Consider the following 24,175-nt stretch of genomic DNA (forward strand, 5'->3'; position numbering starts at 1 on the left):
AGTATGGTTGGCTCCTCCAGATGATCTTGAAAATAAAATGTTTTGTTCATCCAGAGGCTAATTATTTGGCTTGATATTTTTTTCAAAAGGTTTTTTCCCTCAATTATATTTTGGTTATTTATCTTCTAATAATACATTTTTGGAGGACAAAATAGATGGGAAATAGAGAAAAAAGTAATATGTGAATTAAACTTTTTGATTAATTCTTGTATAAATTTGACTGTTTTTGTTTCTCTTATGGGTTTTAATTGAAAGATTTTTCTGTTATGTATTTTTTGATTTAAATCACGTGGTAAGAGACTGTTGACTAATTAGTTTAAAAGTGTATATCTTAAATTTTTTGCATTTAAATTTTCATTTGGATATTTTCTTATTTCTTTCCTGAATTTTGGGCTGCTTTTCTGAAGTTGAATAAAAAGCAAGCAAGCTCTGTTATATGTACATGGGAATTGGTAACTTTTTTTTGTAAATAGGAATGGAAATAATAATAATAATAATAATAATAATAATAATTATAAAGTACTGTTTTAGTCTTAATATTAAGTATGGCATAAAAATATATCAGTGAGTCAGAAATACACTATAGAAGAGTTATTCAGTGCTTGTATTATGTCTAGTACATAGTCTATTTAAATGGTCTCAGTACCTTATTTTTGACAATTGTATTAGCATTATTGTGTTTAAGATACTATTTATTTACTTAGGCTTGTGATTTATTTAATTTTCAGAAAAAATATAACTTCTAATAAAATTAGTAATAGTCTAGGAGCTAATGGACTTATAAAGAAATTGAAAATATGCTTATAGATGCTAAAAAATACTATTGTTTAAGTGAAATTTACAGTGTGCCACGTTTGGATCTCGAGATTGAACTCGGGTAGTTGAGTTTGGCAAGTGAGCACTTTCATCCACTGAGCCATCTTACTGGTCTTGAATCAAATGCAGTTTGAAAGCACTTGCAATGTTTTATGAAGAATCCTTTTGTAAAACGAATCCCTCTTTTATTTAGTAGATCTTATCATTCAGGATTTCAGTGTGTTATGGGTATGTGAAATAAGGATTACTGGGCAAATTCTCAGTATTTATTTGAATGTTTAGATTTTAGTTCTTAAAATGAAATATTTTTAATAAATTAAAACTTAAAATTAAGACATTGAGAAAGAATTCTCTTGCTCTACCCTTAGATAACTTCCAATGGTGATGAGCAGTTGGAAAAAGCCATGGAAGAGATTTTGAGAGATTCTGAGAAAGGACAAAGCAGTCTACCTGTTGATTGCCAAGGATCAAGTGAGATTTTAGACTGTTCCATTAGAGATATTCCAGCCAGCCAAACAAATAAGCCACCTTTCCAGTTACGTTTGGATCCATCTAATACAGGTAATACTTAAAAGATAATAAGGTAAATTGAATAAAATAACAACATTTAAGGTGAAAGTTAGAAAATTTTAACATTGTCTTTAATCTTGAAAAAAGATTTGCATGTATATGTGTGGCTGTGTCATTGTGTGCATATTCCCCTTGCCTGTGTGCGTACACGTGTCATAGAGTGTTGGAACCCTTGGAGCTAGATAGCGTTTGTCCAGTGGGTGCTGGGACCTGAGTCCAGTCGTCAGGGCTGTACAGCAAGTGGGTTAACTGATGCTCCAGTTCTCAAGCCCAATAGTTATAGTTAACCTTTTCCTTTACCTTTTCTTCTATCTATCTATCTATCTATCTATCTATCTATCTATCTTTCTTTCTTTCTTTCTTTATTTCTTTCTTTCTTTTTTTTTGAGATTTTTGTTCTCTTTAATATCTCTGCCTGTTATGGTAATTATTTGCTAAAAGGAATTTATATACAGGAGTGAAAAAATACAACTATGTATCTCTTCAAAATGACAAACCAATCTAAAAGACATATTTAATTTAAACACAGCAGGGAATTTAATGTAGTTTGGGGAAGATTGATTGACCTTATAATCATTTTTTGTAGCAAAAAAGGTAAGGTTTTACTTCAATAAGCAAAACTTAATTTCCTTTATGAGATAAATCCAGGTATAATATGATTGCTCTGCTTTTGCAGAGGTCCTACAATTATTTTGTTTTGAGCTAAGCTACAATCCAGTATAAAAATGGTCCTTGGTTCCTGAGAATAATCTATTTCTCATCTGGAAAATAAACTATGGGGCAAATGCTATCTAGTAAGACTTATATAGGTTGTGAAATACATGTATAATCTTGCTTACTGTGGAAGAAAATATGTTATTTCATAGGTTGAATATGGAAATAATATAACAAAAATTGTGTTTGGTTGGACAAAGAGCTAAAACTGGCATATATATTACTTATTTTAATGTAACCACTATGAGTCCATAAATAAACTGCCAACATTAAGCTATAGAATATATCTAGATTCTTTTTTTTAATATGGAGATACTTTTTTTTCTTTTTTTTTCAAAGGTTTGATAGTGTGCATTAAGGTCTTACTACTTATAATGAGCATAAATACATGTAAAACAGGATGTAACCCGTAATTACTCAAAGTTTTCTTGGTGTGTAAGGATTGAGCATAATGGTTTTATTCTTTTTCTTTTTCTTTTAATTTTTTTTTTTTGAACTTCACACAGTCTGTGAGTTGTTTCTGGGGTGTTCAGAGCTTTCTGGGGTTAGTATCCCATTATCAGTGACTGCATATTATGTCTGTTCTTTTGTGACTGGGTTATCTCACTCAGGATGATATTCTCTAGATGCATCCATTTTCTTAAGAATTTTATAAAGTCATTGTTTCTGATAGCTGAGTAGTACTACATTTTGTAAATGTACCACAATTTTTGTATCCATTCATCTACTGAAGGACATCTGGGTTCTTTCCAGCTTCTGGCTATTATATATAGAGCTGCTATGAACATTGTGGTGCATGTGTCTTTGTTGTATATTGGCGTGTCTCTGGGGTATATGCCCAGAAGTGGAATAACTGGATCTTCAGGTAGTACTATGTCCAATTTTCTGAGGAATCGCCAGACTGATTTCCAGAGTGGTTGTACCAGTTTACAACCCCACCAACAGTGGAGAAGTGTTCCTCTTTCTCCACATCCTCGCCAGCATCTGCTGTCATCTGAGTTTTTGATCTTGGCCGATTGGAATGGTGTGAGGTGGAATCTCAGGGTTGTTTTGATTTGCATTTCCCTGATGGCTAAGGATGTTGAGCACTTCCTTAGATGCTTCTCAGCCATTTGATATCCCTCAATTGAGAACTTTTTGTTTAGCTCTGTACCCCATTTTTTAAAAGGGTTGTGTGATTTCCTGGTGTCTAGTTTTTGAGTTCTTTGTATACCTTGGATATTAGGCCTCTATCTGATGTAGAGTTGGTAAAGATCTTTTCCCACTCTGTTGGCTGCCTTTTTGTTTTCTTGACTGTGTCCTTAGCCTTACAGAAACTTTGCAATCTCATTAAGTCCCATTTGTCAATCTTTGACCTTAGAACAAGAGCCATTGGTGTTCTGTTCAGGAAATTTACTCCTGTGCCTATGTGTTCTAAGGTTTTCCCTACTTTCTCATCTAATAGTTTCAGTGTACCTGGTTAATGTGGAAATATTTGATCCACTTGCACTTGAGCTTTGTACAAGGAGATAAGAAAGGGTCTATTTTCATTCTTCTGCATACTGAGTGCCATTTGGACCAACACCATTTGTTGAATAGGCTGTCCTTTTTCCATTGAATGTTTACAGCTCCTTTGTCAAAAATCAGGTGACCATATATGTGAGGGCTCATTTCTGGATCTTCTATTCTATTCCATTGATCCACATGCCTATTTCTGTACCAGTACCATGCAGTTTTCAGCACAATTGCCTTGTAATATAGCTTGAGGTCAGGGATAGTGATTCCCGCAGATGTTTTCTTGTTGTTGAGGATGGATTTCGCTATTCTAGGTCTTTTGTTATTCCATATGAAATTGCACATTGCTCTTTCCAACTCAATGAAGAACTGGGTTGGAATTTTGATGGGGATTGCATTGAATCTGTAGATTGCTTTTGGTAAGATGGCCATTTTTAAAATGTTGATTCTTCCAATCCATGAGCATGGGAGATTTTTTCATTTTCTGAGATCTTCCTTGATTTCCTTCTTTAAAGATTTGAAGTTCTTGTCATACAGGTCCTTCACTTGCTTAGTTAGAGTCATACCAAGGTATTTCATAGTTTTTGTGACTATTGTCAAGGGTATCTTTTCCCTAATTTCTTTCTCCACATGTTTGTCCTTTGAGTATAGGAAGGCTACTGATTTGTTTGAGTTAATTTTATATCCAGCCACTTTGCTGAACTTGTTTATCATCTGTAAGAGTTCTCTGGCAGAATTTGTGGGGTCACTTAAGTACACTATCATGTCATCTGCAAATAGTGATGTTTTTACTTCTTTTTTTCCAATTTGTATCCCTTTGATTTCCTTTTGCTGTCTAATTGCTCTGGCCAGGACTTCCAGTACTATGTTGAATAGGTGGGAGAATGGCCAGCCTTTTCGAGTCCCTGATTTTAGTGGGATTGCTTCAAGTTTCCCACAGTTAAGTTTGATGTTGGCTGTTGGTTTGCTGTATATTGCTTTTATTATGTTTAGGTATGGGCCTTGGATTCCTGGTCTTTTCAAGACTTTTAACATGAAGAGGTGTTGAATTTTGTTAAATGCTTTCTCAGCATCTAGTGAGATGACCATGTGGTTTTTTTCTTTGAGTTTGTTTATATGGTGGATTACATTTATGGATTTCTGTATATTAAACCATCCCTGCATCCCAGGGATGAAGCCTACTTGATGGTGGTGAGTGATTATTTTGATGTGTTCTTGGATTCGGTTTGCAAGGATTTTGTTGAGTATTTTTGCATCAATGTTCATAAGTGAGATTGGTCTGAAGTTTTCTTTCCTTGTAGGGTCTTTGTGTGGTTTAGGAACGAGGGTTATTGTAGCCTCAAAAAATGAGTTAGGTAGAGTTCCAACTGATTCTATTTCGTGGAATAGTTTGGAGAGTATTGGTGTTAGGTCGTCAACAAATGTTTGATAAAATTCTGCCCTGAACCCATCTGGACCTGGGCTTTTTTTGGTTGGGAGGCTTTTGATGACTGCTTCTATTTCATTAGGTGTTCTGGGATTATTTAGATGGTTTGCCTGGTCCTGGTTTAACTCTAGTATCTGGTTTCTGTCTAGGAATTCATTGATTTCCTCCAGATTTTCTAGCTTTGTTCAGTATAGGCTTTTGTAGTAGGATCTGATGACATGCTTCTTGGGGCTGTTATCTTGGAAGTTTTTTTTTTTCCCAACCTTTTACTCTGAGATGGTGTCTGTCTTTGTCTCTGAGATGAGTTTCCTGTATGCAGCAAAATGCTGGATTTTGTTTATGTATACAGTTTGATATCCTATATCTTTTTATTGGGGAGTTGAGTCCATTTATGTTAACAAATAACAAGGAATAGTGGTTACTGTTTCCTGCTATTATTGCTTTTGTAGGTTCAATTGTGCCTGTGTGTTTTTCTTCTTTTGGTTTTCTTGCTTAGGAGTTTTCTTGTTTTTACTAGGATGTAGTTCCCATCATTGTATTGGGTTTTCCACCTATAATTCTTTTTAGTGCTGGGTCAGATATTGTGTAAGTTTAGTTTTGTATTGGAATATCTTAGTCTCTCCATCTATGGTGATTGATAGTTTTGCTGGGTATAGCATCTTGGACTAGCACTTGTGCTCTCTTAGAGTCTGCATGATGTTTTTCTAGGCTCCTCTAGCTTTCATAGTCTCTGTTGAGAAATCGGGTGTGATTCTGATTGGTCTGCCTTTATATGTTACATGTCATTTTTTCCTTACTGCTTTTAGTATTCTTTCTTTGCTTTGGGCACTTGGTGCTTTGACTACTATGTGTCAGGAGGAATTTCTTTTCTGGTCCAACCAATTTGGAGTTCTGTAGGCTTCTTTTATGCTCGTGGTCATCTCATTCTTAAGGGTAGAGAAGTTTTCTTCTACGATTTTGTTGAAGATATTTACTGTGCCTCTTAGTTGATATTCTTCACCCTCTTCTATTCCTATTATCCTTAGGTTTGGTCTTTTGATTGTGTCCTGGATCTCCCAGACATTTTGGGTTAGGAGCTTTTTGGTTTTTGCATCTTCTCTGACTGTTTTGTCTATGTTTTCAATGTTGTCTTTGGCCCCCGTGATTCTTTCTTCCATCTCTTGTAGTCTGTTGGAAATGCTTGCATCTGTGACTCTTTATTATTATTATTATTATTATTATTATTATTATTATTATTATTACTACTACTATTATTTTAGGTTTTCTACATCTAGGGTTGTCTCTTTTAGTGTTTCCTTTATTGTGTCCATTTTCATTTTAAATTCCTTCTTCCATTCCTTCATTTCTTTGGTTCTGTTTTCCTCTAGTTTTTGAGTTCTTCGAGTGTTTTTCTTGTTTCTTCTTAGAAGCTTTTTATTCTTTACGGTTTTCCTCCCCTTCTTGTTTAAGGATCTCTATCATCGTCTTGAGGTATGATTTTAGGTCTGCGTCTTCTTTTTCTGGAGTGTTTGGCATTCTGCTCTTTGTTGTGATGGGAGAACTGGGTTTTAGTGTTGCCAGCTTGTCTTGGTTTCCCTGGGGTATGTTCTTTAGCTTTCCTCTTGCCATCTGTTGTCAGTGATTGGTTCTTGCCTTTCCCTTGTACCTGGCCTGTGTCCCTTGATCTCAGCTGTTCCTGTTGGGGGATGGTCCAAGCGCCTGTTCTGCTGGCTGGGAACAGAGAGAGCATTGTCTGCTTCCTGGTTCCCTGGATAATGCCGGGCAGGGGCGCACTTTCCTTGAGCTGGGCAGAGATCTCTCTCTGCCCCTGGCTCCTCAGAGGGCCTTCTTACCAGTCCTGTCTCAGGATCTTTTTTGTTTTTTTAGTTAGTGTCATCCATATGGGCCTTAAGAACACTCAGGAGATTGAGGCAGGAGCATAACAAGTTTTAGATCAGCCTTGCAACACTTTCCATGCTCCCCCCGCCCCTGCCCCCCAAAGTTCATACCCATCGTTAGTTTAGTTTAATCTAGATCACAGCCACCATGCTTTCAGTTCTGGTTGGAGGTTTCTATTTTGGGTTTCCATGGTTTTACCTATATATCTACCTTGAATAAGAACTCTTGTGTTTGAGCCTTATGACCTCTGCTATTTTGCACAAAATATGTCCTTAGTACTTATTGAGCAAGTAAAAAAATTCTTAGTAATCAAGGAGTAGTATAACAGATTTTTTATATCATGGGCATTTTTTCACAGTTTATCTCTCCTCATTTTAAATTATAATTGACAAAAATTCCATTCAAAATAGCATATAAGTTCCACCAGTGTAGCTTATAAACACACAGCAACACATGAGGGTAAAATTATACTCTAATAACCTGTTTGTGAGTACAGATTATTTTTAGTTTATATTAGGTATTTCTAAAGAACATTCCTGATAGAATGAATGTCAATTATATTTAATTATCTTTATATAGAATTATTTATATTTAATGTTTTATTAAATAAATGTAATTATATTTAATATTATTTATATTAAAGGGAAATTTATTAGGATGGCTTATAGGGTGCACTTTAAGCAGTTCAACAAGGCTGAGAATCTGATAGTTGTTCAGTACAGGAGGCTGTATGCCTCAGCTGTTCTAATCTGGAGCTGGAGTTCTAGACAATTCCTGGAGAACTGTTTGGTCTTTAGTCCGCATTGGGATTCTGAAGAAGTTGGTTCTAATACTGATGACGAAATAGTGCAGCAACAGGATAGATGAACTTGCCAGCAGGAGTGTGGACAAACAGGCAAAAAGCAGTTTTCTTCTTCTATGTCCGTTTATTTGTATGGCCACTAGAAGGTGCCATCTAGATTTAGGATGGGTCTTCTGCCTTAAATAATCTTATTAAGAAAATCACCCATGAGTGTCAATAGTGTGAGTTTAAATTGATTCTAGATGTAGTCAAGTTGTTAATCAAGTATAGCCACCAGTGCAAAAGAGGGCTCAAATGGACTTCTGCTTCAAGTGTCTTAAACCATTGTGAAGTCATTTGATCTTGGTTCTGGTTTTCTTCATGGCATAGCTTTCTGCAACTAGCTTGTCTTATGATCACAAAGTGGCTGCCAGCAGTTAATGATAGGTAAGGGTGGGTGATAATGTGCTCATATCTAGAGACAAAAATTATTCTTTTTCTGATTGAACAGAAGTTAAGTATTTTACTCTGATTTGATCAACTGATCAGGGGACTGGCATGAATTAATTGATCAGCATAGGTTTGTTCTATATTCAGATGTCTCAATAAATCACCCGAATGAGGATGAGTTATCTGGACTGGATTAGGGTTTTAATATTTCAATTTTCAATATTGGCTTAAGATAAATTTGGATATTGAGTAAAGTATTAAATATCAGGGCATGATAAAGTATGTGTAGGTAATGTAATCATAATGTTTAATATTGCAAAAATGATTGTAATGAGAATTTGGTTTCTTTAAAAACATTGAAATGTTATGAAAATATGTTTTTGTTTTAATCCCAGGTGTGGGATATGGGGTTGCTTTAGATTGTCTACAGCAGCAGACTATGATTTGCCTAATGCTCTGGCAAGGACATTTATGTTTGGAATTCTGGAGACTCTGGTATAAATTCATGAGCCTGAGAGAGGTGTGGCAGCTGCTGCTCCTGCTGTTGCTACTTTCTGAGTGCTGCTGTTGCTGATTAGAGATTTCATGATGATTAAGATCAAAATTGCTCCAAGTTATCTGATGTCCCTAACCAGCAGGAAGTAGTCTAATGATATAGATGCCTCCTTTCCCATCTAGCCTTCTTTCTCTCCTACCCAGTATTGAGTGATTAGAAGGGATAAGGGTGGAGAAGGTTGGCAGAAGTAGGAACCCATAAAGTAGCTAAAAGACATGTTACAGATCATTTACCATTAAAATGTATGATAGTGATTTACTATGTAAGTGGTACAATTAAGAGAAATTCAATCATTGCACACATAATAAAATAATCAAGTTCTGTCATATATGGGTGCGCGTGTGCGTGCACACACACACACACACACACACACACACACACACACACACACACACACACACCATGTACCAAGACAGAAATAGACAGAGAGAGGGAGGAAAGAAAGGGAGAAGAGAGAAGGGGAGAGAAAGAGGAAAGAATATGAGAATATTTGTCAAATTCTGAATAGTAGGAAATGTATGTAACAAGAGAAATGATCCCTATCAAAATTTTATGTTGTATTCTTATATTTTAGGTGAATCTAATCAAGAACAGCTAAGGAGGTTGCATCTATTGCTGTGGCACTGTGATTTAAAAATCTAGCCAATGCAATATGACTGGAAAAAGAAACGGATGATTAGAGAGAAAGAAAATGGCAGAATTGGCTTCAGTTCCTTGAAGGAATGTGGAGATTCAATAGCATCAGGGCAGTTGTTGCTCATGATGAAATAAAATAAAATCAGACTCCTGATTCTTTATACAATAAATTTCTTCTAGAGATTCAATTATTTGCAAGTGAAGATATGGGTTTAAGTGATAGCACTTGCATAACATGAACGATACCTTGAATTCTTGAGAAAGAAAGGAAAAAAAATCAAACATTTTAGAAGGATTTACCCCCTTGTGGTCAGCTAGGAAAAGTCACACTAGGAAGAGAAAATAATTATTTTGTAATGTAATCAAGAATGAAATAACAAGAATTGTGGTTCAATGAAAGATAACTTAATAGAATTACTTGACCATTTATGTAGTATTGAACATATACCTATTTAGAGATAATTGTCTCTTAATCACTTCAGGTGAATTTGGAAGTACTGCAATTTGTTTTAATCCCCTTTCTGTTGAGTATGTATTACATATACATATTGTGGTAAATATTTAAAAAATGCTCTGTTGCTATCGGTCCTGTGGGAGCTTTCACTCCAGGAGCCGCTCCAGTATGGAGCCAAGCACAGTCCCCTAAGAAGTTAGTTACCAAGCCTTGCACACCCATATCTCATTCTGCTGGCCCCAAGCCAGATCTGCATGCTACAGCTGCTTCTCAGCCATTGCTTTCACACACTGTCCTTCACAGCCCGGTAAAATCGTGACTCAACAATTAGTAACATCAAATAGATTTTTATGTTAAATTCTTAATCTACAATTCATTTACACAATAATCTCACAACCAGTTTTAAGCTTACAAAGATATTAACCACCCACCTAGATAGGATAAATTGACCTATAGAAATCCATCCCTAGAAAGTATACATAACTACCCGTGGCTACTCAGAGCCATGCAGAGGAGATGGGTCATTCTCGTCTTTCATGTTGAATCTCCTGCTTCTTTTCTGCTTTACCAACACTTTGTCCCTGCCCCACTCTCCACCATCCAATTCTGTATCGCCTTGACCTGATTAGTGCCAGCCCTCACCTGCATATAGACATCAACCTACACACACACACATATATATTGAAAAAAACCCAAGAGGCAATGTAATGTATGTATTTTAGAGAATTTCTAAGGGAAAAACTATGTTTGTTTATTTTTTAGTTTTTTAAGACAGGGTTTCTCTGCTAGCCTTAGCTGTCCTGGAATCTGCTCTGTAGAGCAGGCTGGCCCAAGCTCAGCGATCATCCTGCCATGGCCTCTTGAGTGTTGGGGCTAACAGCATGCACCGTCACTGCCTGGCAGAATTTTATCACATTTTTTTGTTTCTGTTTTTGTTCACTTTTTATACTCTAGATTGCCCTATGATATTATTTTCTTCAGGTTGACATGCTTCAGATTGACATGCCTTTTCTTTAAGAGTTGGTTTTAAGTTTTCAGTTTTCTTTTTGTTTTCCTTTCATTGCTGGTAGATAGTTGTGGTTGGTTGGTCTTTGAGCTTGGGACAAATGTTCACTGCCTTCTCATCTCCATAGTTTCTTTTTTTATTTTTAAATTTTATTTTTTATTTTACTTATGTTTTTTCTCTGTGTGTTTGTGTTTGTGACTCTACACAAGTATGTGCAGGTGCTGCCCAGAGCCAGTGGAAGGAATTGGATTCCCTAGAACTGAGGTTACAGGTCCCACCATGGTTGCTGGGACCAAAATTTAGATCCTTTGGAAGAGCAGCAAACACTCTTAACCTCTGAGCCATTTCTTTAACCCCTCTACAGTTTCAGATGAGAGAAGTTCTGTAGTCTACTCCTTGCCTCCATTTTCTCTTACACTGATTCATATGCTCAGCTTTCCTTTCCTTGTTATTTGAGACTGTGATTTGCCAGCTTGCTGATGCAGACTTTAACTTGCTCTGTAGCCCAAGGAGGCCTTAAACTCGTGATCCTCTTGCCTTTTCCTTCCAAAATAGCCTGGATGATAAGCTGGCACAATTAGGTCATTGGTTTGATTCCTGGGTGTAGTTTTCTTTGTTTTTTTTTTTTTTTTTTTTTTAAGAACCGTTGAGATTCTTCAATATGGACATTCATATATTTAACCAAGTTTTGGAAATTTCCAACCATTTATTTTTTCCCTTGGCAGTTATCACCCTCTTTCTTCCCCACATTAAATTCTTTTGTATTCCTGGAGCTTATTTAACAAATGTTCTACATTTGCATATTGTCTTGAGCCAGAACACTCTTGGGAGCTTTCGGTTTCTCTTATTTCATTTTCCTTAAGGTGAAGGAATTTTCTATAACGATTTTTCTTCTGCAGATAAAAGTGTTCTGTTCAATACCTTCCAGAGAATATTTCATTTTTAGATCCTATTTTATTCAGATTTAGAATTTTAATTGTTTCTTTTTTCTACTTATTTTGTTAAAAAATTAAAATCTTTATTCATATTTGTAATAATTTAAAGGATTTGTTTACTATTATCTATAATTTTTAGGTCCAATTTTATCTACTATTATTTTGTGTTTAGAATCTATAGTTATGAATCTTTGTTACACAGATTTATAGAATATTTATATTAATTTTCTCCATCACTTAATTGATTTATTTATATTCTTACAAAAAGTTCCCTCCTCATTTTTTGAAATCCAGTACCATCAGTGTCAGTGAGCTTTCCTGTTGGGCATTACTCCTGCTGGTCACCAACTCAAGACTTCACTGTAGGGCCTTGTTTGTTGCTTCATGTTTCTTTTTAAGCTGACTGAAGTGTATAATGACATATTAATAATAATACTAAAATAATTTAAATCTCAATATTTACCTATATTAAACATAGTTAATGACTTAAATGGTCTATCGTTTTAAAAAATAAATTTTTAGATATTCTCTAACAATAATGAACTTTTAAAAAATGTTCTGAATTGAATTATGTATTTACTCCTTCAAACTTTGTTCATTATACAGAGTGGTAAAATTATACAGGGTGAAGCAATTATAAAAATTAATTGAAGGAAAAACAACTTTATTAAAATACTTAATAGTTCACACAAGCTAGTGAGCCAGCAATAAGGAAAATGAAGAAATGACGTTTGTGTTTATGAAATGTATACTAGTGACTTGATTTTTTTTCCAGAAATTTCCACACCCAGGCCATCTTCTCCAAGTGGATTTCCTGAAGAAGACAGTGTTCTCTTTAATAAGTTGACATACTTAGGATGTATGAAGGTTTCTTCCCCTCGTAGTGAAGTGGAGGCTTTACGGGCAATGGCCACCATGAGAGCTTCCAGTCAATACCCCTTTGCTGTTACTCTGTATGTGCCAAATGTTCCAGAAGGATCTGTGAGGTAAATCTTAATTTTCTTTTTCTTAATGTATGATTAACTATTCTGAGTGGTGGTCAGTATGTTGTTTCATAAATCAGATGTAGGTCTTAATTATGAGTTCACTTACAATACAAATTAAAAATTACACTTAGGCTTAGAACTTGTTAGAGCAGATATTTTCAAAACTATTAGGATGGTAAGTTAAGTACAAAGTGCTGACTAATGCAGTTTACAAAGTTTTGATGAGAATTCCTTTAGTGTCTTAGGAAAACTATTATTTGTGTGGAATGTGTGTGGGGACACTGAGATGTGTGGAGGCAGAGGACTTCCACTAGTGGCATTCTTTAGGTGCTATCTACCTTTTAAAAATTTAAATTAAAAAAAATTTGAGTCAAAGTCTCTTACTGGCCTGGAATTTGCCACTCTTGCTTGACTGGCTTGCTGGTCTGCCTGTAAGAGCTTAAGGAACTACCTGCTGACTTCCTTAGCATGGTATTCCAAGCACAGGCAACCACACCCTGATTCTTTCCTGTGGGTTCTTGAGGTCTTACTCTGATTCTCTAACTTGTAAAGCAAGCACTTTCCTTTGTCTCCCAAGACTTCAAAGTGAGAGGCAGAGACAGGCAGATCACTGAGTTTGCTGTTTGCCACAGTCCCAGCCACATGTCCCACTGAGATATTTTGTCTCAAACACCAAGGAGAGTAAGAACTCTTATTATACAAAACAGGGCCTGAGTTTGAGTCACTACCACTAGAAGAAGAAACAAATTCCAGCATGTTTCGCGCCTGTGACCCCAGTGTTGAGAGATGGAATTAGACAGGATTGATGGGGCTTGCTGGTTGCCACTCCAAGTGGGAAAATAAAAATAACAGTAAAGCAAACAAGGTGGAAAAATGGAAACCAACAGATTGGGAAAGGATTTTTACGAATCCTACATTTGATAGAGGGCTAATATCCAATATATACAAAGAACTCAAGAAGTTAGACTCTTAGAGAATCAAATAATCCTATTAAAAATGGGGTACATAGCTAAACAAATAATTCTTAACTGAGGAATACTGAATGACTGAGAAGTACCTAAATAAATGCTCAACATCCCTAGTCATTAGGGAAATACAAATCAAAACAACCCCGAGAATCTACCTCACACCAGTCAGAATGGCTAAGATCAAAAACCCAGGTGACAGCAGATGCTGGCTAGGATGTGAAGAAAGAGGAACACTCCTCCATTGTTGGTGGGGTTGTAAACTGGTACAACCACTCTGGAAATCAGTCTGACAGTTCCTCAGAAAACTGGGCACAGTACTACCTGAAGACTCAGCTATACTTCTTCTGGGCATATACCCAAAAGTTGCTCCAACATATAACAAGGACACATGTTCCACCATGTTCATAGCAGCTCTATTTATAATAGCCAGAAGCTGGAAAGAACTCAGATGTTCTTCAACAGAGGAATGGATACAGAAATTGTGGTACATTTACACAGTGGGGTACTACTCAGATATTAAAAACAATGACTCCATGAAATTCTTAAGCAAATAGATGAAACTAGAAGCTATCATCCTGAGTGAGGTAACCTAGTCACAAAAGAACACACATGGTATGCACTCACTGATAAGTGGATACTAGCCCAGAAAGGTCTGAATACCCAAGAAACAATTCACAGACATTATGAAGCTCAAAAAGAAGGAAGGCTAGATTGTGGATGCTTCAGTCCTCCTTAGAAGGGAGAACAAAGCACTCACAGGAGGAAATACAGGGCCAATTACAGGAGCAGGGATTGAAGAAAAGATCATTCAGAGACTGCCTCACCTGGGAATCTACCCCATATGCAGCCACCAAACCCAAGCACTATTGCTGATGCCAAGAAGTACAGGAACCAGATATAGCTGCCTTCTTGGAGGCTCTTTCAGACTCATACAGATACAGTTGAGGATGCTTGCAGCTAACCATCGGACTGAACATGGGTCCCCAATGAAGAAGGTAGAGAAAGGACTGAAGGAGCCGAAAGGGTCTGTAACCTAACCAGAAGAACAACACTATCAACCAACCAAACCCTGCAGAGCTCCCAGGGACTAAAACACCAACCAATGAGTGCACATGGAGAGACCCATGGCCCTAGGTGCATATGCAGCAGAGGATAGATAACATCTTTTGGCATCAGTGGGAGAAGAGAAATGGACTTTCTAGGAATGATCAGTGCTCTTTGTTTTTATTTTTATCATGCTTTTTTGTTTTTATCATGCTTTTATTTCCAGAGATATGAAGAATGCTTCTTAAAATAATTCTTTTCCTGATATGGGGTGTGGTGGTGGCTCACATCTCAAGCAGAGGCAGTTTGTATCTTTGAGATCAAGGACAGCCTGGTCTACAAAATGAGTTTTAGGGCGGCAATAACTATGTAATAGAGAGACCTTATCTCAAAAAGCTAACCAAACAAAAACAAGAAAAAAATTCTTTGACAACTTGATGTCTATACATATGCTGAACTTAGGACATTTTCACCTGTCCTCTGTGATCCTTGTCTAGCCTGTCCTCTCTTCCACTAAAAACTTTTTTCTCAACCATCTTCCTATTTTGATGTCTCCCCGCAACTCCCCATATTGATGCTGCTTTTTACACAAGATCAAACCTGTTGGAACGAGAAATGTGTGTGTGTGTGTGTGTGTGTGTGTGTGTGTGTGTGTGTGTGTGTGTGTGTGTGATATAGTTATATATAGTTGACTTTGAAGAGTATATGAGTTGGCTCCTAGGAAATACAAGAAGGAAGAAATTGTTAAAGTGAAATGATTTTGTGTATGTAGTGTATATATGTAATGTATGTGTAAGATTTTTCATAACAGGAAGATAATTTATTTACTTGTATTAATAACTTTTATGATTTTAAGGTAGTTAAATTATGTAATCATATATTGGCATGATTTGTTCTTTGATAGTTGATATTTTATGTCTTTTTTTATTACTGCAGAATCATAGACCAGTCAAGCAATGTGGAGATAGCATCTTTTCCAATTTATAAAGTGCTGTTCTGTGCACGTGGGCATGATGGGACAACAGAGAGCAACTGCTTTGCATTTACAGAGAGTTCTCATGGCTCAGAAGAGTTTCAGATACACGTTTTCTCCTGTGAAATTAAAGAGGCAGTAAGTATGATATAATGTAGCAATTTTCTTACAGGATTGAATCAGGATAAAGTTTTTGAATTTTTAATTTCCTTGTCATTGAATGACATTACATAAACTTGGAGACTGTAGAGACCATGTTAATATTTACAGTAGCATGGAAATGAGTATAGAAAGCTAAGTTTGATATATTGTGCATTAATACGATATTGTGAGTACAACTGGTACAATAGAAAATACCATTTGGTAAATTGTCCTTCTCCCCTGTGGTTACTATAGTATTTGTTTATGCTCAGAAACCATGAGGATTTTTGTGCTTGTTATTATTTTACTCAAGTTCAGTAGTTCAAGAGGTTTTTAAAGATGCCTCTTACACTCCCTGATTCTCTGCTGCGCTTGATAGTTGTATAATGATGTCTCTTGTGTATTACCATTTTAGTCTTTATTTACCATGCAGAATGAACACATAACTCTAATTATAGATGTTTTATGACCACTCCATAAGACCTTTCATTGAAATATAGATTTTTGTGAGTTTAATATCAAGTATGCTATTTCTTATGCCCTGGCAATTATTTTGCTTTTCACTAAAATTAACATGTGTGACAACACATAATTTATACTGTAACTATAGAAATTCTGTGCTAGAATTCATGCCTTACACAGACGTAAGTTGTTAGTATTGATTTTTCAGATAAAGCCAGTGTATCAGTCTGAACTGTGTACTGACTTCTTTCTGAAAAGCCATGATTGGCAAGAGTGAATGGGTCCAAGTGTGCTGTTAGTATATCTGTCATGTGGTGGACATGAATGGAAGGAGTGTGTTGAAAGAGTACATGAGTTTTTATGAATATAGGGCTATTTCTGGTTCTCACACACTGCACAGCAAATGTGGGGAAACAAACTGGTAGAGTCCTGGCATTTCATGTTGACAGCTGTCACTTAATATACCTGTGTGGTTACTGGATCACTGGAGATGAACAGCAAGGAGAAGAACTATGAAGAATTGGAGAACCTGCTGCTGTGAGATGGAAGTGCTTCTCTGGAAGGAAACGAAAAGAGGGAACCTTGCTGCAAGCATTTCTGTAACTGATGGTACGCAACTCTCCTTTGGGATTATAGCATCAATATGTTCATGAAAGGAGTTGTTTATTGTTTAAGAGCTTTTAACAGTGGGTGACCAAAGGGCGGAAATGGAAAATTCTTGACATAATTTTGGAGATACTACTATTTATGATATTTCTAGACAGTATATTGCTGGTTGTGGGAAAGTGATTTTTATGTATAATTTTTTAAAAAACACAGTTTTAGAGTGTTTTATTGCCATTCACTGTTGGTCAGAATATATTGTTTGAAAAAGAAGGTACATGGCCATGGCCGTTAAACCTTATTCTAAATGTCAAGTAACCTAGTATAGAGACCTTATATCAGACATCACATGAAGCATCTATGTGATTGTTCCCATAGCATCCCATGGTATGGATAGGATTTATTTAGACAACTGACCTTATGTTTCTGTTTGCCTGGAACAACCTTATCTTGTACCTGTTGTCTGATATTAGTAATACCCTTACTATTTTAAAAAATGTTCTTGTTTAGATGATAGTTTGTGTGCTTACCTTTAGTTTGACCCAAGACAAAGAAAATTGACAATAGAACTGGGCTTCAAATTGAATTCTTTAGCTCAGAAAAACTATATATTTTTAGCAACAACTTGTTTAAATATTGTAAAAAGTAGGGGCCAGTGAGATGGCTTGCTTGGTGGATAATGGTGTTTGCTGCTAAGCTAAAAACTTTAATTTGCCAGATCCCTGGCACCTACAAGGTGGACCTAAAAGGTATTTACTCTCTACCCATGTGTGCAACACACACACACACACACACACACACACACACACACACACACAACTGGGGTGGGGCAGGGAGAGGAACAGACAGGCAGACAGACATACTGATACATAATGTAATAAAAGATCAAATTAAAAATTGTAAAAAATAAATTTAAGCTTTTGTATTTTATACATGGATTTAGTAATTGCACAGCTTACATTTCAGTTATGTTTGTGGCTTTATCAAGTCTTTTCAGAATCTCTTAATATCTTCCTCATCAAAAATATACTATAACTGTACTCTGAGTTAATCTGAAGTATTTTAGTTACATTTACTGGTCATCTGGTTATTTTCTTTCCCGGAAGTTTTCTGTTTTGTGGTAAAGGGAGACCTTCTTGGTGGGCATAGTAGCTTAGGACAGACATTCTCATCATTCCTGTACGTTATGCAGCCATGGCTTTAATTACTTTCCCCCATTTCCTCTTAGAGTCCTGGATGGTACTGGAAGGTTTTTCTACTAAAGGCAAGAAGATGTTTCCTCAGGCAGTAATAGTATGGCTGCTACCAGATGGCCCATGATGCTCTTATTTCACTGTGAATTGATCTCTTCAAGCAGCAATACCAACAGTGGGAGAGGGGAAGCCCAGCCAGCGAGGGTGATGACTCTCTTGGACAGTGTGATAACAGGATACATTTGGCTTTTTGCACTGGTCAGACTCCTGTAGGACTCTATTGGACTGAATCTTTGTACTATATTGCAAAATAGTTGGGACAGTCCAACCAAATGTATCTTAATGTCTATAATTTTTGTACAGGGAGAGTGATGTAAGGCTTCTGTTTAGGTATTGCAGACAAAGTAGTAAAGAAAGATAAGAAGGTTCCCATGTCTCTTGTGTCTGTGTGAATAAAAATCTGTAAAAGTAACATTGATTCTCCTATTTCAACTGTCTCCTAGGCTTTCTGCTTCACTCTGTTAACCTATGCCTCATCCTGAAGGTTTCTAGACTTCATATAATCTAATCTAGGTAGAATCTTTTCAGCCTTTGAGACTTACTGCTGAATAAGCTCACCCCTTCCTAGTTCTTGCTGAACTCTGACTGGCTGATTCAACTCAGATGCTCTGGCTCAAACTCCTCATAACTGATTGATTCAAGCTGGCTTCTCTTAGCTTCTCTGAATTGCTCTGCCTGGCCTCAAACTAATCTTCTGGCTTCTCATTTTTTTGGCTCGTTCTGTCTTCACCTGTGTCTAGCTTGTTCTCTCTCTGCAACTTGTCTCTGTTCAACTCTCCCAGTAAAAACTGCTTCCTTCCTTCCTTCTCTCTGCCTGCACTGCTCTCTTTATTTTCCTCTCTTTTACCCTGAGAATTGGGCATATCCTAGTCTGTCAAATCTTTCTTTGATTCATTACCTTATCTTCCACTCAATTAGCTATCACTATCAAAGAGGGTGCTTCCTTCATTGTTTGGGATTAAAGGTGTGTACTAAGGGTGTGTCTGTATTCCATCCAGAGGGATTAAAGGTGTCTGCAAGGGGCTGAAATAATACTGAAATAAAGAAAATCAAAGTACAATTAGAAACACAATCTTGGGATTCAAAATGTGAACACAAATATTCTGCAACAAAGTTCCTCTCACCTCCTGTGTGTGTGTGTGTGTGTGTGTGTGTGTGTGTATGTGTATGTGTGTGTATGGTATGTATATGGTATGTACACTTGTAAGTATTTGTGTCTATGTGTGTATGAAGGTGTGCATGTACCTATAGTCTCCTGAGTGCTAGGATTTACAAGTTTGAATTCCCATGCCTAACTGGATAGTAGTTTTTCTTTCTTTTTTCCCCCTTATTTGTCTTTCCTTCCTCCCCTCCTTCCTCCTTCCCTCCTTCCTTCCCTCCCTTTCTATCCTTCCTTCCTTCCTTCCTTCCTTCCTTCCTTCCTTCCTTCCTTCCTTCCTCACTTCCTCCCTCCCTCCCTTTCCTTCCCTCCCTCCCTTTCCCTTCCTCCCTCCTCCTCCTCCTCCTCCTCCTCTTCCTCCTCCTCCTCCTCTTCCTCCTCTTCCTCCTCTTCCTCCTCCTCCTCCTCCTCCTCCTCCTCCTCCTCCTCCTCCTCTCTCTCTCTGTCTCTCTGTCTCTCTGTCTCTCTCTCTCTCTCTCTCTCTCTCTCTCTCTCTCTTTGGAGACAGGGGTTCTTTGTGTATCCCTGGCTATCCTGGAACTTGATCTATAGAGCATGCTGGCCCAGGAATCAGGATCTGCCTGCCTCTGTCTCCTGAGTGTTAGGCTTAAAGGCATGTGCCATCACTGCCTGGCCAGTAGTTTTTTAAACTCTTTATTTTGGTTATTTTCAATGATAACACAGTCAAGCAAGTTGTTAACTTAAAAAAAATTAACACCTTGTATTTTTTCTTTCATTTTTGCAATAGGGTCTAACTATAATAGCCTTTGCTGGCCTGGAATTCACTATGTAGCCCATAGAGATCTGTGTACCTCTATCTCCCGAGTGGTGGGATTAAAGTCAAATACCTTACCATACTCAGTTATATGCTTTTCTCATGGAGTGATATTTTTATCTACTACTTACTTTCCTTGTTTTTAAAACTTATATACTTATTTATGTGTGTGGGTGTCTTGCTTGCACGTATGTCTGTGCAGCATGTGCATGTAGTGCCTGCAAAACACGAAGGGCATCAGATTCCCTGAAAATAGAAGTACAGACAGTTGTGAGCTGCCATGTTGGTGCTGGCATTGAACCAAAGTCTATGGCAGAGCAACCAGTGCTCTTAATTACTGAGCCATCTCCAGCCCCACATTTATTTCTTGAATAAACATTTCTTTGTAATTACTATTTCTAAGAACAGATTGTATTAATGGATATTAGAAACTTTTGTTTTTGAAAAAGGAACTATAGATATATAGTAAGTGCCTTTGTCATTAAATAGTAACATTTAACTGTATGATATTTGCTAATTTGGAAAATACTGAAATAAAATAAAAGTACTAAAATTCTATAATATTTAAGATTGTATTCTGTCCCTTGTTCCAGATGTCTGTGTAACCCCTTTTCCCAGCAACACCAGTCAGATACCCAGTTTTGTGTCTAGTGTTTTCTGTAGATACTTTCTATGGAAATAATCCTACTGTAGTATTTGTCAATAAACATTAGCCTTCTACAGAAAAATGACTATTTTAGATTATTTTTGTATGTGCTTCAATAATATGCTGTGTACTAAAGCTTTTGCCATGTTATGCATTTTAATTTATTTTACGTAACTTGTTGTACAGTACTCTAAGAAGTAATCACTGTTTCTGAGCTTTACTTTACTAATCCTTGTATCATTCTTTTTTCTGGTCACTGACTCTAGAATTCACACACAATATTAATCTTTTTTTGGTGAAATAGTAATTTGTGAGACATAACATTTAAATTACTATTATAAGAGTTCAGTTTGAAATGTAGGCTAACATTTGTAATTTTGGCTAACTTAATGATTTTTGCTCAATGCAATCACAATTTATTTGTACTTGTTGGAAGTTTTTCAGTGTATCCACAGTGCTTAGATTGTATACTTTTTGCACAGAAAAAGCTTAAAAGTTTGTTTAGTAAGTTTATTGTTTTAATTGTGTAAGACATGAGGTCTTCATTTCTTGTTAATATCAGTTACTGCTTCTGTTATTTTTCTTTGCTTATTCAAGCCCATAAAGGGATAACCAAAATATTTTATAGTTATAAATGTTGTGCTATAAACATGGTTTTATTGTTAACATTAACTGTAAATGCTTGCAGGGATATTTCTGTAGAGCTGTTAGTATTAAAAATGTCAAGTAGTTGAGTTAAGAATTAATTTGGTATTGGAAAAGTAGTTTAGGGTAATCAAATAATTGGTGAAAGTTTGAACTATTAAGAGTTTGAGGATGGGGCTGGAGAGATGGCTCAGTGGATAAGAGCACTGACTGCTCTTCCAGAGGTCCTGAGTTCAAACCCCAGCAACCACATGGTGGCTCACAACCATCTGTAATGAGATCTGATGCCCTTGTTTGGTGTGTCTGAAGACAGCTACAGTGTACTTATATATAATAAATCTTTAAAAAATAAGGAGTTTGAGGACAACTTGTTTTACAATATAGGATGCTTTTATTTATATGCAAGAAAAGTTAATTCTAGAATATATGAATTAAACAAAATCAGAAAAATGAAATGATGTGTTACATTTGAAGTAACAAATTCCATCTTTTTGTAAGTGCTGAGGTCAGTTGCAGCATTTTGTCTATGATCAAGGAACCACTAAGGTGCAACTGCAGATCAACAGTGCTGATGGTTTCTTCTATTGGGAGGAGGATTTTTGTTTTAAGCAAATTTAAAAAAAGTGTTTCCTAGATTAGTATGTTCATTGAAATTGAGAAATTTGTTAAGATTCAGTAAAATCTTACTTGCATTTCCCAGTGTCAGTATTGGCAGTAGGACCTTTGTCTAACTCCTGACCCCTCACCACACTCTTCTTTGACCAAAGTGTTGATGGACTGAGACGTTTCAAGTCTTAGGTGTTCCTAGTGCATTTTTAAGATTTTAGTTCTGACACTTTGGATCCAGGGTCAAGACCGGCTTTAGAAGGAGCAGTATTTATAGTTCATTGTCACTTTAGGGAAAGATCGAACCATAAACAAGTACAAAAGACAAAGATAATTCCAATCACTAGAGTGACCTGACACTAAAAGCATAGAGTCAAACATTCTCACCATTCATCCTGGAAATCTTTTATGCTCCAAAACATTGAGTGAAAACACTGAAAGCTCTTCAGGCCTTCCTGCCATAAAATGCTGTGTGCTGAAAGGCTGTTTACTTCAGTGTTTATGGCCCAGTGTCTAGCTTTGCAGTTGAGGGTGTTCTAAAGAGAAACTGAGGACTTCAGTTAACACTTTGTTTATGATTATTCATTGGGAAGATGTGGATACTACACTCATTTTATAATTATTTTTGGGTCCTCTCATTGAAATAGAGACATTTATAAATGAATATAGTTTCTTTTGTGAACTTAAATTAGTTCAGTTTATCTTTATTTATTTATTTTTTTGGACACAGGTTCTTTACCTAAACCTAGCATTGAACTTGTGACAATCCTGTCTCAGCAGTTCTAATGCTGGCAGTACAGGTGTGAGCCACTGCACTTAGCTTTAAGGAAATATTCATTTGATAGTGTATGCATCTGTGCATATACCTGCAGAGGCTTCAGATGTCAGAAGACACAATGATGTGGGATTATAGATCTATATGAGATGTCACATGGGTTCTGGAACCAAACATGACTCCTGCAAGAGCAACAGTGCTTTTAACCACTGGAGTTTTTTTTTTAAAGCTGATGTTTATTAACTTAAAATACCATCATTTCGTCCTCTTGGAGTTGGGAGAGGCGGTATGGATGAGGAACGGTCAGAGTGTGGACCAGCAGGGGGATATTGACTGAGCTGTACAAAAAGATTAGATGATGATGATGATAATAATAGATATAGTTAAGAAAAAAGCAAAACAAGAATATTTGAGATATTTCTATAAAGTTAAGTAATTAGTTAGGCTATGTTGTTGAATTTGAGTTTACTTGGACACATTTATGTAGTCTGGGTACACATGTACGCATCAATTCATTGAGTCTGCCTCTCTTTGCTACTCTGGGAGAGTAAGTCATTGATAACAGAGAACTAATCCAAACAATGCAGCTTCCTTTAAAAGTCCTTGACTTAGAACTCCAGACTCCACCCAGTTACTTTCCTGTTTTGCAGAAAGTATTACAAATACCTTCTGGCCTGCTTCATAAGGTTTTACAGAACTCTTAAGTGGGGCAGTATGCATTAGCTGATCCAGTCACCTACAAAGCTGCATCCAAGATGGTAGAGAAGAGATGTGTATTGGTTTATGATAGCAAACAATATCTGTTTTTCCTAACAGATAATCCTTCATGTATATGGCACCCAAAAGACCCCTTCTGTTATATTGGGGAGAAATTGCTTTGATAATTAATAGAATAAAATAATGTGATATATTTTCCCTGACAAATGATATATGTAGTACAGTTAAGCAGTTTCTTTGAAGGGAATATTGCATTTTCTTAATTAGTCATCATCTAATGAGAAAACCCTTTCAAAGAAAATATTTTCTAATAATGAAATGATGTCTAGTTCTTGAGTTTTTTTTTCCCGTTTATGCCTGTTATACATTTTGTTAGAGACGTTTTTAATCACAGTTAATAGTGCTAACTCACGGTCATTCCTGAGTGGACCTGTTGCTGTTCTTCAGATCCTAGCTGCAGCTCTTTAATACTAGTTTCTTTCTGGTCTCTGGGGTTTATACTGATAGTGTTTATTGTGAATCTTATCTGTGTAGGTGTGAAACCCATCAGACTAGAATTTAACCCTGTGAAATCATACAGTATTGTTGATTTAATATAGTTAAACATTATATGAGATTAGTGTACCTTTTGAGGGATACTTAAGCAATATTTTTCTTGGACTCCATGTTAATGGTAGTCTTTATATATAATGATTTAGAATTAGGA

At 36.4% G+C, this 24,175-nt stretch overlaps 1 protein-coding gene across 2 annotated transcripts in view; it reads left to right on the forward strand.

The window, feature by feature from the left end:
- The window catches only part of RABGAP1L (RAB GTPase activating protein 1 like), a gene marked incomplete at its 5' end in the record, with an annotated part of 560,236 nt that overhangs the window by 46,176 nt on the left and 489,885 nt on the right, over positions 1–24,175 (forward strand). For both annotated transcript variants that reach the window (XM_080920559.1, XM_080920560.1), the window contains 3 exons: positions 1,185–1,377; positions 12,492–12,702; positions 15,651–15,825. In XM_080920559.1, coding sequence (XP_080776685.1) covers positions 1,185–1,377; positions 12,492–12,702; positions 15,651–15,825 — 579 coding nt within the window. The remainder of the gene's footprint in view (positions 1–1,184; positions 1,378–12,491; positions 12,703–15,650; positions 15,826–24,175) is intronic.

This window comes from Micromys minutus (assembly GCF_963924665.1).
Source record: "Micromys minutus genome assembly, chromosome: 1".
Classification (NCBI taxonomy): Eukaryota; Metazoa; Chordata; class Mammalia; order Rodentia; family Muridae; genus Micromys; species Micromys minutus.